General features: G+C 42.0%; 1 protein-coding gene across 1 annotated transcript in view; it reads left to right on the top strand.

The window, feature by feature from the left end:
- The window catches only part of dscaml1 (Down syndrome cell adhesion molecule like 1), a 781,005-nt gene that overhangs the window by 627,775 nt on the left and 133,340 nt on the right, over window positions 1-19,890 (top strand). The window contains exon 20 of the mRNA XM_072283885.1: window positions 6,918-7,057. Coding sequence (XP_072139986.1) covers window positions 6,918-7,057 — 140 coding nt within the window. The remainder of the gene's footprint in view (window positions 1-6,917; window positions 7,058-19,890) is intronic.

The raw sequence follows: 19,890 nt of genomic DNA, 5'->3' as shown, positions 1-19,890 counted from the left end.
CTCTGAACATAAGAATCTATGAGAAGGAACAAGACCAATCTGATTAAAACATTCTTCCAATCTCCCACGCTTCGCTCTCTCTCCCACTCTCTCTCTCTTTATTATATATGGGCTTGTCAACAGTGTAAAGTCCTCTATGGAACAAGCACATTTATTTTAAAAGAGATGGAATTCTTAAGGGGACATATTTCTTTCTTGGAAATGGAAATTCTTGTTTCATAATATCATAAAGAAATTAGACCACAGTAGAAGACTATTCAGCCCATTGGAATTGTGGCAGTTGAACAAGATGACACGTAGGTCCACTTTCCAGCACTGTGGGTGATAACTGTTCAAGGATACTGTACTTCTCGTCGCTTAGTCAGTGTGTTCTGATTTTCTGATTTTCAGTAAGTTCCAAACCCACTGGCTCAGCACACTGCAGAAACCAGCCTTCCTTCCATGGACTCTGTCGCCACTTCTTGCTGCCTCAGTAAAGCAGCCAGCGCACGAAGACCCCAACAACCCCAGACATTTTCTCTTCTCCTCAATCCCATTGAGCATAAGCCTGAAAGTACGCAACACTAGGCTCAAGGACAGCTCCTTTCCTGTAGCTATAAGACAATTGAATGGCTCCTGGTATGATAGACGCTCAAGATTTCCAGCATCTGTCTTGTTACCTTATTGCACCTTGGGGGCAGCCTAGCACAACCCTTGCTGATTTGATTTGACGCAAATGACACATTTCACTGTATGTTTTGATGTACGTGTGACAAATACAGCTCATCTTTAATATGGTGATGAGATCATTGTAACAGAATCTTTCTCATCCCAATGATGTGTGAGCACTGCTATCTTAAAGGAAGAATCGACAACACACCATGCAATGTTTTCTATTTGTAACTCTGGTTATTCTACAAGCCATGAAATTATTTCACTGTAACAGGGCAGCTCTCTCCACCCTCTGAGTGAAAAAGTTCCCCCTCATATTCTCCTTAAACATTTCACCTGTCACCCTTAACCATGACCTCTAGTTGTAATCCCACCCAACTTCAGTGAAAAAAGCATTTACCATATCTATACCCCTCATGATTTTTCCCTATACCCAAGATCCTCAAGTCCCAGCAACATCCTTGTAAATCATCTCTGTTTGGAATTGGAATTTGTTGTCACAGAAGGTTTGACAAGTTCACTACCAGCCCTTTTATACATTATATGTTGCACTTATAATAAACAAAGAAAGGAATCTATCTACCTGTTTTCTAAACCTGATGGCTCTTTAAAAATACACTTGGAGATGATTCTCTTTTACCCAGATGTCTGTGATAATGCCTTATTTAGTTTGGAGAAGATAGCAGCAGCACAATGTTAGCAGAATCACACACACAAAATGCTGGAGGAACTTAACAGGTCAGGTAGCATCTACCTGAGAGGAATCAACAGTCAATGTTCTGACCCGAGACTATCTATTCCTCTCCACAGATGCTGCCTGACCTGCTGAGTTCCTCCAGCATTTTGTCTGTGTTGCTCTGGATTTCCAGCATCTGCAGAATCTCATGTTTACAATGTTAGCAGGACAGATTGTCAAAGGAGAATGAAAATTTGCTTGATGTCTCCTCCTGCGGAGAGGTTCGGGATGTTCCTGAACTTGCCCATCTGTCTGGAATTCCAGATTTTGCTGAGTGTAGCAAACCTAAAGTGGAGCCAGTAAGGCAGCCTTGGCTATTCAGAGGATTAGCTGGCTGCATGTGTCTGAGATCACTAGCCATTAAAAGCCAATAATTTTTTTCTCTCTACATGTACATGACAGGAAAGGATTTAATGAAGATGAGCTCCACTCTTTCTCACCAGATGGATTGCGTGTTTTATTATTAACTCTTAAAGCAGCAGTTAAGATAATTGATATGCTAATTGAATCGAATTCCTGTCTATTCAAACCATTAAAGGCTACTCAATATTCCTACTTATTCATCTTGGTATGAGTTAGTATGTAGAGTTCTATATTTTATCTGATAAAATAAGAATAACAATGCAGATGTCTTTTTTATTCCACAAGGGAAGGGATTTATTTATTTCAGGCATACAAATAGCCAAAGCTGAGTCTTTTATCACCACCAGAATGCAATAAGATACAGTACTGGATGGGTATGGAGACTTGGTTAGGACCCCTTATTGGAGTATTAAATTCAGTTTTAGGTGCTGCACATAGAGATTTGTAGATGCACGGTGAGAGCAATTTGACTGGCCACATCACAGCCTGTTATGTATCGGATTCCAAGAGGCTGCAGAGGGTTGCAGACATCACCAGCTCCATCATGGGCACTGGATCTGCAAATCTCTGCGAGTCCACTGGAGAAGCTGGGATCCAGTGTCTGTGAATCCACAAGTTCAAAGTAAATGTATTATCAAAGTACATATACGTTACTACCGTATACAACCCTGAGGTTTATTTTCTTGCAGATGTACTCAATAAATCCAGAATAGAAAATAGAATCAATGAAAGACCGCAACAACTTGGACATTCAAGCCATGTGCAAAAGACAACAAACTGTGCAAAGACAGAATGAAAATAGTAATAATAATAATAATAATAATAAAGCAATAAATATTGAGAACATGCAGTGTAGTGTCCTTGAAAGTGAGTCCATAGGTTGTGGGAACATTTCAGTGATGGGTAGAGTGAAGTTGAGTGTAGTTATCCCCTCTGGTTTCAGGAGCCTGATGGTTGAGGGGTAGTAACTGTTCCTGAACCTGGTGGTGTGAGCCCTGAGGCTCCCTGTACCTCCTTCCTGATGACAGCAGTGAGAAGAGAGCATGGCCTGGGTGGTGGGAGTCTGTGATGATAGATGCTGCTTTCCTGTGACAATGCTCAATGGAGTCCACTGGAGGCCAAAGAACATAGTCTGTCCTAGTGTTAAAGGACTGTGCGTATGCATGAGTGGAGAGAGGGAGGAATGGGGCTTGTTTCGCTGTTGTAGTTTTGTTGATTGGTATGTTCTGTTTTGTTGTTTTCTGTGTTCTGCCAAGCATATCGGGCATGCTATATTGGCACCAGGATATGTGGCGACACTTGCAGACTGCCCCCAGCACATCCTTAGATGTGTTGGTTGTTAACTCAAAAATGGTGCATTTCACTGTATGTTTCGATGTACATGTGATAAATAAATCTGAATCTGAATCCTGCCCACCACTGAGGACATATTGAAGAGGCTGTGGATCAAAAAGGCGGTATCCATCATTAAGGACCCTCACCATCCAGGATATGCCCTCTTCTCATTACTGTCATTAGGAAGGAGGTAGAAGAACCTGATTCAGAAATGGCTTCTTCCCCTCCACCATCAGATGGGTCCATGAACCCATCCCTTTAATCCTGTCCTATTTATTTATTTTTGTGTTTTATAGTAATCTTATGTCTTTGTAGTGTACTGCTGCCACAAAACTATAAATTTCACATCATGTGAGTCAGCAATAATAATAAATCTGAATCTGATCCTGATTGTGAACAGGGTAAAGTGAAAATTCACTGGAGGCAAACTTCATCTGATAACAGGAAATGCTAGAGACACAACAGATCAGGTGGCATCTATAGAGAGAGAAACAGAAATTATGTGTCAGGTCAACGACCTAAAAAAAAGTTTGTTGAAGAAGCTTTGACCTGAAATCTTAAATCTTTCTCTTTCCATAGATGCTGAATATTTACAGTGCTTTGTACTTTAGTTCAAGTTTAATTGTCAATGAAATACAGTATTCCTCTAGGGCCAAGGTGCCAAACACATTACATACTCAGCACACAGTACACAGTACCTATAGTTATGATAGCACATACAGTCACAAAAATAATATTAGCAGCAGTCGCAGAGTGGCATGGTCTTTAGATTGATGGTGCGTGAGGTGTTATCCTGGAGCCACGTTTCTGTGATAACAGGTATGCAACGATTCCTGATCTTGCACTGGGTCAGCAGCAGACGAAGGCAAATCAGCTTATCTTCCAGAATTTAGGATTTCCAGAATCTAAGGGTTTTTTTTATTTATGAAAACAGGCCCAATAAACTTGGTCACCTTACCCTTTAGTTTAGAAGGCTGAAGTGACAGAGGGTTTCAAAGGAGTTGGTTTACTTTGGCATGGAATCAAAATGAGCAGGTAACAACCTGAAATGAAAGCCAACAGTGAAATGTGGAAGCATTTTCTTGTGCCAAAATCTCAAATTTTCTCCAAATATAAACTGTTGATCCCAGCTGTGAAATTTTCAACAGTGCTGACTGATTACATTAGCAGCTGGTGTGGAGGCTCCAGTGCACAGAATCTGGGGGTGGGGGTGGTAGGACAGAAAAAAAGCTTCACAGGGTTGTAGACTCAGCCAGCTCCAAAGTGGGCACTGGCGTCCCCAGTATCAAGGCAGTGCCTCAAGAAGTCAGCATCCATCATTCAGCACCCCCATCACCCAGGACATGCTCTCTTCTCATTACTACCATCAGGGATGTGGCACAGGAGCCTGGAGACACTCACTCAGCATTTTAGGAACAGCTTCTTCCACTCTGCCATCAGATCTCTGAATGATCCATGGACCCAAGAATACTACCTCACTGTTTTGCTTTCATTTAGCACTACTTATTTATTTATTATTTATTTTTGTGATGTATGGTAATTTTTATGTATTTCACTGTACTGCTGCCACAAAACAGCAAATAAACCTGATTCTGAATTGAAACTATCCATGACACAGAAGGAGGTCACCTGCCTATCAGGTCAACGCCAGCTCCCCACAAAACAATCTCATCTGCCCTGTTCTCCACTCCTTATTTTATTATAGCTGTACAATGTATATTCTTCCAAAAGCCTATTGTTCTTTTGCCACTTCCCTACACTGAGTAATCTGGAGTAAATATGTTTGATTTTTGTTAACCAAACATATGAAGGGATGTGAGGAAAAGACATGTATGTGAAGCAGGCCACAGTAGAGTGGAACAAGCCAAATATCCCACTCCTGCTTCACTGTTCTTGGGTTTAAGGGCCACCCCTGAGGTTTAAGTGTGCAACCTGATATACCATTTAGTACTAATTGAGTGCAAAACTTTCACAGACGCAATCTATAAACTGGGATGGTTCTGAAGCCATTTCTGCTCAATATTGTCACAGTTGGAAGAACTCAGGAACAGCTTCTTCCCCACTGTTTAACAGACTCCTGAACCAATCGCCTCACTCACACACCTTTCCCAGGGGGGCTGCCACATTCTCCAACCCTTAATTCTACGTCTTCCAATGTTGTCATTAGGCAATTCTTTTTGCACCACTGCAGACTGCATGGCAATCTTCACGCTGTTCAGTTGAGTTACACCCGTTGCTGTATTTATTGTTGTAAAGAGGAAAATTAATTTTATTTGCCACACGTACATTGAAACATACAGTGAACTAAGTCATTTGCGTCAATGGCCAGCGCAGTCTGAGGATGTGCTGGGAGCAGCTCGCAGTGTCGCCACGCTTCTGGCACCAACATAACTGCCCACAACTTACTTACCGTGCTAGCCCATATGTCTTTTAGGAACGTGGGAGGAAACTGGACTGCCTGGAGGAAAGCTGCGTAGTCTCAGGGAAAATGTACAAACTCGTTACAGAGAATAGTGGGAATTGAACCCTGATCTTCTGATTGTCGATGCTGTGAACACCACACAACATTATTACCATGTATACTGTTTACACTGTGAGCTTCAGTGAGCTAGGAATGTCACTGCATATGACAATCAACTGATCTGAATTCATTAACACATCTTTGGATTGTGGGAGGAAACTCGAGCACAAAAACCGATATAGTCACAGAGAGAAGAACAGGCAGACTTTGCTGATGTGCCACTCAAGGTCAGGATCAAACCCAAATCCTCAAAGCTCTGAACCACAAACACTAACCTCTACATGACTATGTCATGGGATACAGTACTGTGTAAAAGTCTCAGGCACGTGCATATAGCCAAGGTGCCTAAGACTTTTGCGCAGTACTGTAAGCTGTTTTTTTATATCATTTCCTGCATGGGTTAATTTTGGTTTGATTTGAAGCACATGGTGCTCTCTTCATTTGCCCATGAAACAGCAATATCTGAATACTTAGTAGATACAGTACTGTGCAAAAGTCTTAGGCACCCTATATATAAGTTGTGACATCTGTTGTTTTGTGACAGCAGTACAGAACAGGCAGAACAAATTACCATAAATAACACAAAAAATATATAGTGCAAATTAGGAATAGTGAGGAAGTGTTCATGGACCATTCAGAAATCTCACAGCAGAGGGGAAAAAGTTGTTTTATGTAAAATATTGAGTGCAGATCTTCAGGCTTCTGTACCTCCTCCCTGGTGGCAGTAACAAGAATGGCAGTAAGAGGGCATGATGATCAAGCAACACACATCAAAGTTGCTGGTGAACGCAGCAGGCCAGGCAGCATCTCCAGAAAGAGGTACAGTCGACGTTTCAGGCCGAGACCCTTCGTCAGGACTAACTGGCATAATGATAGTAGTAATGCATACTATGCAGCCTGAGAGGATGAATGGCTTTACCTTGTTCCAAAATTGGGATCAATCACTCCACAGAGCACTTTATTCCAACAATAAAACAGAACTGACTGTGTTCCTGATCAATTTAAAACACTCTCTGCTCTCTAGATAAATATACTTGGTTTGCCTTTGGTTTTGCATATTATAATACAAAGACAGATATTTGCCATATTTTCTTTCATATTTTAGCATAATGAAATGTGTAATTTAGCCTCTTTGAAAACAAATAGGAACTCTGGCAAATATGTTTTTAAATTTGGTTTTGTGCATTAGATGAAAAGGCGGGTTTTCTGTAGCCCATGCTGTTCAGTGTTCTAGGAATTAATAACCAGTCTGACTAAGCGTTACTAAATTTGCTTTGCTTTACTTCATGCTGTGCTTCTTTCTTGCTTCAGTTCCAGGACCTCCTGCCGGAATTAAAGCTGTCCCCTCCTCGGCCACCAGTGTGGTGGTGTCCTGGCTCCCTCCAACCAAGCCAAATGGAATCATCCGCAAATACACCATCTTTTGTTCGAGCCCTGGATCCGGGCAGCCAGTAAGTTGGAAAATTCCATACCCTTCCACCCCAGCTCCCTTTTAAATATTTAATCACTTACCCCCGGGAATAACAGGAAACCAAAGCATAGTAAACGTACAACCAATCCTGCTGAGCTATATATTGTTATCCAATGTTTACTGGGAAACTTTTAATTTTATATTGAACTTGTTGAAAACATCAGAACTGGAGCAGGAATAGGCCAATCAGGCTATTTCCCCATTCAGTAAGATTTGATAGTGCTGTTAACCCTATGTTCTTACCTTATCTAAATGACCATTAACTCCCTATTGGCTCTGATGGTCTGCCTCTTGGGTATCACTTTGATTCTTCAGGTATATCTGATAGGACTGGCTTATTATGTATCCTCTTCCACAGGTTAACCAGAGGGCTCTCTGGCTGACTTATGAAGGTAGTTAAGAGGATGAAAGGGACTAGAGACACCTTTAGATCCATAGTCAGAAATATTCTCTTCCTAGAGAGCAACAATGAACCTTTTGGGATTTTACAAGTTGATGCTTTCATAGTCACTCTTACTCACACCTGGACTTAATATTTTCAAATAATTAAACAATTGGGTGACGGGATGGAAATATGTGTCTATCAAAGGCGGTGTAAGGCTGCTAGCCTGTAGGTCACCCTTGGGTAAGGTGTCGCACCCGAAACAGCTGCGCAGGTTGACTCTGTGGTTAAGAAGGCATACAGTGTATTGGCCTTCATCAATCATGGGATTGAGTTTAAGAGCCGAGAGGTAATGTTGCAGCTATATAGGACCCTGGTCAGACCCCACTTGGAGTACTGTGCTTAGTTCTGGTCACCTCAGTACAGGAAGGATGTAGAAACCATAGAAAGGGTGCAAAGGAGATTTACAAGGATGTTGCCTGGATTGGGGAGCATGCTTTATGAGAATAGGTTGAGTGAATTCGGCCTTTTCTCCTTGGAGCGACGGAGGATGAGAGGTGACCTGATAGAGGTGTACAAGATAATGAGAGGCATTGATCATGTGGATAGTCAGAGGCTTTTTCCCAGGGCTGAATTGGCTAGCATGAGAGGGCACAATTTTAAGGTGCTTAGAAGTAGGTACAGAGGAGATCAGCAGGTCGGGCAGCATCCGTGGAAAAGATCGGTCAACGTTTCCGGCTGAAATGTTGACCGATTTTTTTCCACAGATCCTGCTCGACCTGCTGAGTTCCTCCAGCATGTTGTGGGTGTTGCTTTGACCTCAGCATCTGCAGATTATTTTGTATTTGTGGTACAGAGGAAATGATGTCAGGGGTAAGTTTTTTTACGCAGAGAGTGGTGAGTGCGTGGAATTGTCAAGGCGGATCGACTCAATGCAAGAGCGCAGATACCACAAACACAGTAACACAAGTAATACTTTCTCAAACTTTACTCTTTATTCATAGCATGCTATGGGAGAAGTTACAGACTGATCTCCCAAAGAGCCAGTCCGGATGCTACCCTCCCTTGATGCACAATTCTTCACAATTTATAATATTGATCATTATGTCCACAGGAAATCTTACAATTACGCGAGTTAAGACAGTTAGAATAGTTTCGATCACATGTTAATATACTATTAGATGTAAAATCATTATTGGTTAGTTATAATTATTTTCTGCCAAAGCTAGCCTGGATACAATATTAGTTCCTTATATTGACACCTTCCCCTTTCTCTGGAACATTCTATCCCCTACACTATCCTTCCCATATTTAGTTATACCTTGAGATGTCCCTTCTGTATGGCCAGATAGAGGACAATGTCTAATACGTCACCTGTTGCTGGGTAGGGTTTCTTCCTGACTTGCCCAACAGTAGTAAGCTGAAGTGCTCATAAGGTGATTGATCATTAGCTAATCATCATTCTTAGTATTTACCTATCCCTCTACTCTATCAAAATGGGCTGCCGGCGATGGTGGTGGAGGTGGATACATTAGGGCCTTTTAAGAGACTCCTGGATAGGTACATGGAGCTTAGAAAAATAGAAGGCTGTGGTTAAGCCTAGGTAATTTCTAAGGTAGGGACATGTTCAGCACAGCTTTGTGGGCTGAAGGGCCTGTATTGTGCTGCAGGTTTTCTATGTTTCTAAGTCTGCTCCACTGTCGAGGATGAATATCATTGACTTACAAAGCCTGCTGGGGATAATATTGACCTGGGAACCTGCTGCATCATCTGGACCAGGGGTTCCCAACATTTTTTTATGCCATGGACCAAGGGGTCTGTTGTTCCCAGGTTGGGAACCCCTGATCTAGAGACTATCCTAAAGAATCGAGGAAATATGCCATTGCTGCCAAACTTCTTCAGTAGAAAGAGCACCAGAAATAGATCCATTAACTCAGTCCTCCATTAAATTATAATACTAAATGAAACCTCTACATGTAAAGGGTGTTTTAATAATATTTTAAAATGCATCCTTTTAAATGTAAATCCTCTGTGATCAAGTGGGGATTTCTTTTCTCCGCAAAGGCAAATTCCTTTCAAATATTAACAAGCATCAATCAAATATCATCTGAAAAGAAGCAGTGTAACTCTCACTCTCACATAGAAAATACCTGGCTTTGATTTCCACTTAGCAAATACTGAAAACACTTTAATTGTACTCAGAAATGATGTATAAATATAAAGTATTTTTTGTAGTTCAGTGATGTGCAGAAACATAATAATTAAGAGCAGGGCTGCCGCAGTCCCTGCTAATGATTAAGGAGCTGTCTTATGGGGTTCACCCTGACCCAAGGAAATTTGGCCAGTCCAACTGCAGGCTATGGACCAGAGAATATGTGCCTGAGCAGCTCATCAGTCACAAGCAAATTGACTGGGGTATAGATAGGATAAATGCAAGCAGGCCTTTTGCACTGAAATTGGGTGAGATTAGAACTAGAGGTCATGGTTTAAGAGTGAAAAGTGAAATGTTTAAGGTGAATATGAGGGGGATTACCTTCACTGAGGGGGTGCTGACAGAGTGGAACAAGCTGCCAGCAGAAGTGGTGGATGCAGGTTCGATTTCAACATTATTTAAGAGAAATTTGGATAGGCACGTGAATGGGAGGGGCATAGAGGGCAATGGTTGGGTGCAGGACAATAGTACTAGGCAGATCAATAGTTCAGCATGGACTAGATGGGACAAAGGGCCTGCTTCTGTGCTGTAGTGTTCTATAACTCTATGAGTCTATGACTGCCTAGAACTACTTGCTTTGTGGAGAGTCTTCCGAGACCTAAGAGATGCATGGACTCCAGTTAAAGAGAATTGATATATACTCATGTTCGGACAAGGAGTGCAGAGCTTCCCCTGAAATTACCAGAGTGTCCCCTCTCCTTCCTCAGCCTCCAGTCCAAGTAAGTTCTATAGAAATTCCTGGACAATTCCACTGCAAATGCAAATATTATGCATGCAGAGGAAAATTCAGAAAATTGCAATGAAATGTAGGATTGCTCTGGGTTTGTATTAAGTATAACCATAAAGTTACCTCCTAGTATTTTTGATTGGCATTTACTGCTCTTGCATGCTTTTGAAATGCAAATCCTTTTTTCCAACTTTGGGTGTGTTGGAGCCGGCATAGGAATGGCATCCCCACTGTTGTTCACACTCTCTACTACATTCCCATGTGTGGCACCAAGATGCCTCCTTGTGACTCAGTATAATGGATGATGAAGGATATCCAGGGAAGAGGATAGAATATAGGGTCTTAGAAATACTGATAAGGGACATAGAGTCAACATATTCCAGTCATGTCCAGACCAGATAACATGTTGGCATGCTTCCCAGTGCTTATTCTGGCTTCTGCCCTTTCTTTCCAGTCCTGATGAAGGGTCTCAGCCCGAAACATCATTTATTGATGACACAGAGTTTGGGGGAGTTGTAGATAGTCTGGAGGGTTGTCAGAGGTTACAGCGGGACATCGATCGGATGCAGAACTGGCCTGAGAAGTGGCGGATGGAGTTCAACCCAGATAAGTGTGAAGTGGCTCATTTTGGTAGGTCAAATATGATGGCAGAATATAATATAAATGGTAAGACGTTTGCAGTGTGAAGGATCTGCTGCGCAGGTTGACAGTGTTGTTAAGAAGGCGTATGGTGTTTTGGCATTCATCAACCGTGGGATTGAGTTCAAGAGCCGTAAGGTAATATTACAGCTATATAAGACCTTGGTCAGACCCCACGGAGTACTGTGTTCATTTCTGGTCACCTCACTACAGGAAGGATGTGGATACTATAGAGAGAGTACAGAGGAGATTTACAAGGATGTTGCCTGGATTGGAAGGTGTACCTTATGAGAATAGGTTGAGGGAACTCGGCCTTTTCTCCTTGGAGCAATGGAGAATGAGAGGTGACCTGATAGAGGTGTATAAGATAATGAGGGCATTGATCGTGTGGATAGTCAGAGGCTTTTTCCCAGGGCTGAAATGGCTAACATGAGGGGACATAGTTTTAAAGTGCTTGGAAATAGGTACCAAGGGGATGTCAATCTTTTTATTGATCTAAAAAGAGCATATATACAAACAAGAGGAGAAGTATCTCAAATATATATATATATATATATATATATATATATATCAATAACAATACATAAAGAAGGTGAAATAAACATTATCAAAATCATGCATAGTATTAATCTGATATAGAATGTATAATAAGGAAAAAGATAATTAATTTTCCTCATCAATTCATGAAGAGAAAAAAGACTTTTTGAAATTTCTATGTGGAAAAAAAAACACTATTCTATACAAACAAAAACAGAAAAAGAAAAAAAAAAGGACTGGGCAGTCCATCTTGAGAGTAAAACCAAGAAAAGAAAAACTTTCTGATCAAATCCAAAACTTCGGAAGTACCAAGGGGATGTCAGGGGTAAGTTTTTCACACAGAGAGTGGTGGGCACATAAAATGCACTGCCGGCAATGGTGATGGAAGCAGATACATAGGGTGTTTTAAGAGCCTCTGAGATAGGTACATGGAGCTCAGAAAAGTAGAGGGCTATGTGGTAGGGAAATTCTAGGCAGTCTCTACAGTAGGGTACATGGTCGGCACAACATTGTGGGCTGAAGGGCCTGTAATGTGCTGTAAACTTCTATGTTCTATGTTTTATTCCTCTCCATCGATGCTGCCTGAATTGTTGAGTTCCTCCAGAATTTTATGTGTCTTACTCAAGATCTCCAGCATCTGCAGAATCTTTTGTGTTTATGTTGAGATACTTGCCCCTGCTCTTAAAACATTATTAGTCCTAAATCATAAACAAAAGAGATACTGCAGATGCTGAAAATCCAGAGTAACACATACAAAATGCTGAAAGAACTCAGCAGTCCAGGCAGCATCTATGGAGAGGAATAGAAAGTCAACATTTCAGGGCCCAGCCTTCAGTACTATTCATCAGTCCTAAATCAGTGGCTTCCTACCATTTAGTAAGGCTTCCAAACCCCAATAAGGAGAGCCTTTCAACAGAACAAAAGGACAAATGTGTAGTTAAGTCATTTTTTATGACCTCAGAAAGCCCCAGAGTTTTGAGGTACCTTTTACGTATGTATTTTATTGTAATGGAGGAAACACAGCAAGCTCCCACTAACAGCAATTGACAGCACGTTTTTATGAGGAGGGGTAGGTATTGACAAAGGGACAAAAGGGTAAACTCATCTGTTCTTCAAAATATCAGTATGCAATATTCTATGACTGGGCAGACAAGTCTGACATCCTATACAAAAGACAGTATCCCCACTACTGTATCACTCCCTCACTGTTATACCTTGGACACTGGCCTGAAACGTTGAGTGTTTATTCATTTTCATAGATACTAACTGATCTGCTGAGTTCCTCCAGCATTGTGTGTGTGTTGCTCTGGATTTCCAGCATCTGCAGAATCTCTTGTGTTTACTGTATCTCTTTCTGCTTCAATCACCAATGTGGGATTTGAATCCACACTGTTCTGTCCTAAAGATAAGAGTACATTGTGCCACAGGCCAGTAACATTATATTCTTGTCTATTTTGGTCACTGAGAGTCTAAACCACCATTTTTATGGGAAAATGTGTCTTTTGTCAAAGGATTTCCCATGTCCCACACTCACCAACCACTCTTCCATTGTTACTCTGTTGACATGTCCATCCTTGCAACATATAACTAATTGGAAATGCTACTGTCTTCCTGTTACTTAATTGGATAGGTCTTAACTAGCAGTCAAGAGCCTTTTCACACCACCCCTTCCCTCTGTGATTTGCCAATATTTGAATAATTAATAAACAGTTGTCCTGAAGGAAAATGAAACAGACATATTTCACTTGATACCCTATGATTTCTCAGCAGAACTGCTTGCAGCAACACTCTGGAATTTAATCTTTGATCCCCTGGGACAATGCTGAATGACTGACAACCCTATTTTATCTTCCCCAGCAAGGACCACGCCTTATTAGAAAATTGCAGTCCTAAATTCATCACCTGCTGATCTCTGGCACTGTGAACTGTCTAAGGGCACCCTTAATACAATCTTCCTGCGGCTCAAGGCCTCGGCCTCGCCCCAAACAGAACCTAGCCAGCCAGAGAAAGAAACATCATATTTTAAAAGTGTCCTGTTGTGAAAGTATGTTTGCTATTGATACATTCAATTGATGGTGGGGGTCTTGTGTCAATCTTCTTTTCTGAGACATGTGGATTTAAAATCCTATTATGACTGCAGACCCCAAAAATGACAGTTTTGTCATCAGGTATTCACACCAAAATTAGAAGTATTGTGCCCTGTGTTATTATAGATTTTTCAAGACAGCTTTGACAACATGCCAGCAAAATAACTGTATCAGATCCCCATGGTTTTAACTAGCCGCTTTGATGAACAGATTACAACTCCATGGCAACGCACAGCTCAGATAGTGAAATGAATTTGAAGCAGAGGTTTTGATAAGTGGCAATTTGCAGATCTCTAGTCTCCTTATCACTGATGTGTGGGGCCAGGGTTGTAGCTTTCTAAAGAAAGTAGCACCTTTGCCCATCTCCTCATAGAAAAATGACTTGTAAACCAGAAACCAAACTCAATGGAATGGCAGAAGTGCAAATGGAAATTGGCCAAACTGTATTTTCCTCCCTGTCTAACAAAAGAGAGAATGAGCTTGTAAGTGTTGGTTCAAGATGATATCTGTTGGTAAACTATAACAAAGTAGAGTTTGAAATGAAAGACAATTATTTTCACCTTTTGGTTCCATCTTAGTTTCTTCCTTTTGGGTGCAAAGACAATGAGAGAGTCTCTCCAGAATCCATGTTGTGGGAATTCCCGACAGACAACACGATTATGCTCCAGGGGTTCATACACAAGGAGGAACAGGATGAAAGTTGTTTATGCAGTAGCTTTTTCCATTGATCTGCCTATCAACTTTGTTAGTTCTAATGTGATTTACAAGTACAGTGGTGCTGGAAAGTTTGAAGTTTGTGAACCCTGTAGAATTTTCTCTATTTCTTCATAAATATGACCTAAAATGTGATCAGATCTTGATGTAAGTCCTAAAACTAGATAAAGAGAACCTAATTAGATAAATAACACAAATAAATTATACTTCATTTACTTATTGAGAAAAATGTTCCAATATTACATGTATTTGATGGAAAAAATAGGTGAACCTTTGCTTTCAGTCACTGGTATGACCCGCCCCCACCCCCACCCCCACCCCCACCCCCACCCCCACCCCCGTAAAGCAATAACTTCAACCAAACATTTCCGGTAGCTGTTGATCAGTCCTGCACATCAGCTTGGAGGAAGTTTAGATCATTCCTCCATACAAAACTGTTTCAGTTCATCAATATTTCTGGGATACCTTGCATGAACAGCCCTCTTCAGGCTATGCCACAGCATCTCAATTGGGTTAAGATCTGGACTCTGACATGGCCATTTCAAAACACAAATTTTCTTCTTTTTAAACCATTCTGTTGTTGATTTACTCTTGTGTTTTGGTTCATTGTCTTGTCCCAAATGTTCAAATATCTTGATACGATTCTGAATGCATCATTCCCTCAACAATTACAAGCTGTCCAGGCCCTGAGACAGCAAAGCAATCGCAAACCATGATGCTGCTTCTACCATGCCTCACAGTTGGGATGAGGTTTTGGTGTTGGTGTGCAGTGCCCTTTTTCCTCCAAACATAGCAGTGTTTTATTTCTGCCAAAAAATTCAATTTTTGTCTCATCTGTCCACAAAATATTATCCCAGAAGCATTGTGGAACATCCAGGTGGTCTTTGCAAACTTGAGATGTGCAGCAATGTTTTTTTTTGGAGAGCAGTGGTTTCCTCCATGGTGTCCTTCCATGAACACCAATCTTGTTCAGTGTTTTTCTTATAGTGAACACATGAACAGAGACTTTAGTAAGTTGTAGAGATCTCTGCAGGTCTTTTGCTGCTATCCTTGGGTACTTTTCACCTCCTTCAGCATTGCATGTTGTCCTCTTGGTGTGATCTTTGCAGGACGCCCACTCCAAGGGAGTATAGCAACATTTCCGAATTTCCTCCATTTGGAGACAATTTCTCTTACTGTGGACTGATGAACACTCAAGTCTTCAGAAATGCTTTTGTAGCCTTTTCCAGCTTCATGCATCTCTACAATTCTTCTAAGGTCCTCTGAAAGTTGTTTTGATCAAGGCATGGTGCACATAAACAGATCTTTCTTGAGAAGCACAGGCTGTGTCAGTAACCTGACTTTGTGTGTCTTTTTAAAAGAGCAGGTCACCTGTACAACCCAACCTCCAATCTCATCTCATTGATTGGAACACCTGACTCTAAATTGCTTTTGTAGAAGGCACTACCCCAGAAATTCACATACCTTTTTGAACCTTGACTGTGATTGTTTAATTGGTGTATTCAGTAATGACTAGAGTAAGTGCAATTGTTTGTGTGTTATTTGTTTAGGCAGATTGTGTTTGTCTACTGTTGTGACTTAGATGAAGATCAGACCACATTTTATGAGTAATTAATACAGAAAACAAAGTAATAGCATAGGGTTCACAAACTTTTTCTTGCAACTGTATCCATCGATGCTGGATGAAAACCCCTCTGTCTCATGGAGTTGGTATGTCATAAATTACAAACACTCCAACCCACACAAAAACCCTCATGATCTCTGGAGAGAGGAAGAAAAAGGCTAAGGCTAATAGGGAGGAGAAGTATTTGGAACTCTGGCTCACTATTCAAGTAATCTCTAATCATAAATCATGAGAGGTTTATGTTGATTTTCCAACATCTCTTTACCATCAGATTCACTATTATTCCCCAGCTTACTCAGGAATGACTGGCAGTGTGCATTTTAGTTTGTTATCCTTCCTTCCTCCTCCCTCCTCCATCTCCCCCCCTCCCTCTTCCCCATGGAATTTGGCAGTAGAGCTCCCATCGGATAAACTTCCATCAACACACATAAAAGTTGCTGGTGAATGCAGCAGGCCAAGCAGCATCTCTAGGAAGAGGTACAGTCGACGTTTTAGGCCGAGACCCTTCGTCAGGACTAACTAAAAGAAGAGCTACTAAGAGATTTGAAAGTGGGAGGGGGATGGGGAGGTCCAAAATGATAGGAGAAGACAGGAGGGGGAGGGATAGAGCCAAGAGCTGGACAGGTGATTGGCAAAAGGGATATGAGAGGATCATGGGATGGGAGGCCTAAGGAGAAAGAAAGGGGGAGGGGGAGAAAACCCAGAGGATGGGCAAGGGGAGAAGATAGAGAGGGACAGAGGGAGAAAAAGAATAGAGAGAGAAAGAATGTGTGTATATAAATAAATAACGGATGGGGTACGAGGGGGAGGTGGGGCATTAACGGAAGTTAGAGAAGTCAATGTTCATGCCATCAGGTTGAAGGCTACCCAGACGGAATATAAGGTGTTGTTCCTCCACCCTGAGTGTGGCTTCATCTTTACAGTAGAGGAGGCCATGGATAGACATATCAGAATGGGAATGGGACGTGGAATTAAAATGTGTGGCCACTGGGAGATCCTGCTTTCTCTGGCGGACAGAGCGTAGGTGTTCAGTGAAACAGTCTCCCAGCCTGCATCAGGTCTCGCCAATATATAGAAGGTTGCACCGGACAGACTATATCACACCAGTTGACTCACAGGTGAAGTGTCGCCTCACCTGGAAGGACTGTCTGGGGCCCTGAATGGTGGTAAGAGAGGAAGTGTAAGGGCATGTGTAGCACTTGTTCCGCTTACAAGGATAAGTGCCAGGAGGGAGATCAGTGGGGAGGGATGGGGGGGACGAATGGACAAGGGAGTTGCCTACGGAAAGCTGAGGGCGGGGAGGGAAAGATGTGCTTAGTGGTGGGATCCCGTTGGAGGTGGCGGAAGTTACGAAGAATTATATGTTGGACCCGGAGGCTAGTGGGGTGGTAGGAGAGGACAAGGGGAACCCTATTCCTCGTGGGGTGGCGGGAGGATGGGGTGAGAGCAGATGTGCGTGAAATGGGAGAGATGCGTTTGAGAGCAGAGTTGATGTTTCCCATTCTGATATGTCTCCACTGTAAAGATGAAGCCACACTCAGGTTGGAGGAACAACACCTTATATTCTGTCTGGGTAGCCTCCAACCTTATGGCATGAACATTGACTTCTCTAACTTCCGTTAATGCCCCACCTTCCCCTCGTACCCCATCCGTTATTTATTTATTATATATATATATATATATATGTATTCTTCTTCCCTTTCTCCTTTTTCTCCCTCTGTCCCTCTCACTATACTCCTTGCCCATTCCTCTGGGCTTCCCCCTCCCCCTTTTCTTTCTCCCTAGGCCTCCTGTCCCATGATCCTCTCATATCCCTTTTGCCAATCACCTGTCCAGCTCTTGGCTCCATCCCTCCCCCTCCTGTCTTCTCCTATCATTTTGGATCTCCCCTCCCCCTCCCACTTTCAAATCTCTTACTTCAGTTAGTCCTGATGAAGGGTCTCGGCCCAAAACGTCGACTGTACCTCTTCCTAGAGATGCTGCCTGGCCTGCTACGTTCACCAGCAACTTTTATGTGTGTTGCTTGAAATTCCAGCATCTGCAGAATTCCTCGTGTTTGCAGATAAACTTCCATGGCATTTTTTCTAGCAATCCACTGTCAGATCCCATGGCAAGTTAGACCGCATTGATTTCTGTAGGGATGGCAGGGCTACTGGGAAAAAAGAAAAGTTCCTTTAATTACATTATCAAGATACAAAAAGCAGCAGTGGCCAGAAACCTGAAAACACTTTGAAGATGCTGGAAAAACTCATCAGGTCAGGTAGCATCTTCATAGTGTGAAAAAGAGTTAATGTATCTTGGCAATAACTTTTAATACATTTTCAAAATATGTTAATTCTTTAACTCATTTGAATATCTTGTAGATCTTTCTGAATCTCTTTCAGAAGCACATAATAACTATAGCAGCTTTGACAGTTGTTTGCTCTGGGATGGGGCTTTGCCAGTTGTCAAAGCTGTCAGAAGCAATTAAGGGGAAGGCCTTCGTCGGTGGGAATTTGAAAACCCTGATGTCATTCAGTTCAAGGTGTAGACCAGCAAGAGAGGCCCACCATGTCTGGATGAAGTCTGGACATAAGGTGACTGTGTGCAGCCATTGTAGATTTGGCCTGTTATCTTGCAGGTAACAGTGAATTTTCTTTAAAAAAATTCTCTTAAATGAGCCCTTCGCTCAAGAAAATTGCATTGATAAAACTTTTAATAATTGGAACCATATATTACAATTACATGATCGGCATCCCTCTTTAATCATTTGCTTAGTGGAATTAGTGAATCCCTTGCGGACATCCCAACCTGCAAAAACTCATTTCAGGGAGATAGCACCACTATTTCAGGGAGGTAGCACCCCCGCCCCCCGAACCCCATATCCTCCCCCACCCCCCATCGACCTCCAGGGGTGTATGTAAAACCTTGTTTAGTGATTTTGTCTAATCTGTAAACCAAGTTGGGTATATGCAGAAAATGTGACATTAAAATATGTACTTATATTATATTATCATATTATGTTTATTCTATTACAACGTTAAGCAAGTCTACAGGGAGTTTGGCCTCATCACGTAGGACATCAATGGTGTAGCTCCTTGGCAGCTAGCCAGCTAGTTTAGATCAGGGGTCCCCAACCCTTTTTGCACCGTGGACCGGTTTAATATTGACAATATCCTTGTGGACCGACCAAGCCGGGGTGGGGGGGTGGTGGGTGTTAAACGCGACCGGAATATAGGTGATAAGTCAATTATAAGTCACTTCTAAGTGACTAATACACTAAATTTAGTTTCTTAAGGGGTTTATCTAATGCATTTAATGTTAAACGCACAGCGCATATTTTCCTCACATGAATGTAGTGATAAGTCAATTATAACAGTGGTCCCAAACCTCCAGGCCGCGAAGAATGCAGCGGTACAGCGATAGCCAGAACACACAGCACATCTTTAAGAAAAAAGCCAAAATAAACAAGCTAATTGATTAGGTGCCGCCCGGCACGTAAATGTCGGCCCAGATCAGAGGCGACGCAATTGGCAATCACCTCTGATCTGGGCCGACATTTACGTGCCGGGCGGCACCTAATTAATTAGCTTGTTTATTTCGGCTTTTTTCTTAAAGATGTGCTGGGTGCGTTCCGGCTACCGCTGTATTCTTCACGGTCCGGAGGTTGGGGACCACTAAATTATAAGTCACTCATAAATCAATAGCATCATAACATTTTAGGTAATGTTTGGATATTAACACACAGCGCATATTTTCCTCGTATGAACATATAAAATCATTGCAACACACCAATATCACTGAATCAGTGGGAGCCCTGGGCTTGTTTCCCTGCAACAAGACAGTCCCATCGAGGAGTGATGGGAGACAGCGATACTGGAAAGGGGTTCCTTATGTCCAGTCTATTCCGCA

The sequence above is a fragment of the Mobula birostris genome, chromosome 20 (assembly GCF_030028105.1).
Source record: "Mobula birostris isolate sMobBir1 chromosome 20, sMobBir1.hap1, whole genome shotgun sequence".
Classification (NCBI taxonomy): Eukaryota; Metazoa; Chordata; class Chondrichthyes; order Myliobatiformes; family Myliobatidae; genus Mobula; species Mobula birostris.
Note: the sequence above shows the minus strand (reverse complement) of the source record. Positions and strands in the feature narration are given on the sequence as shown.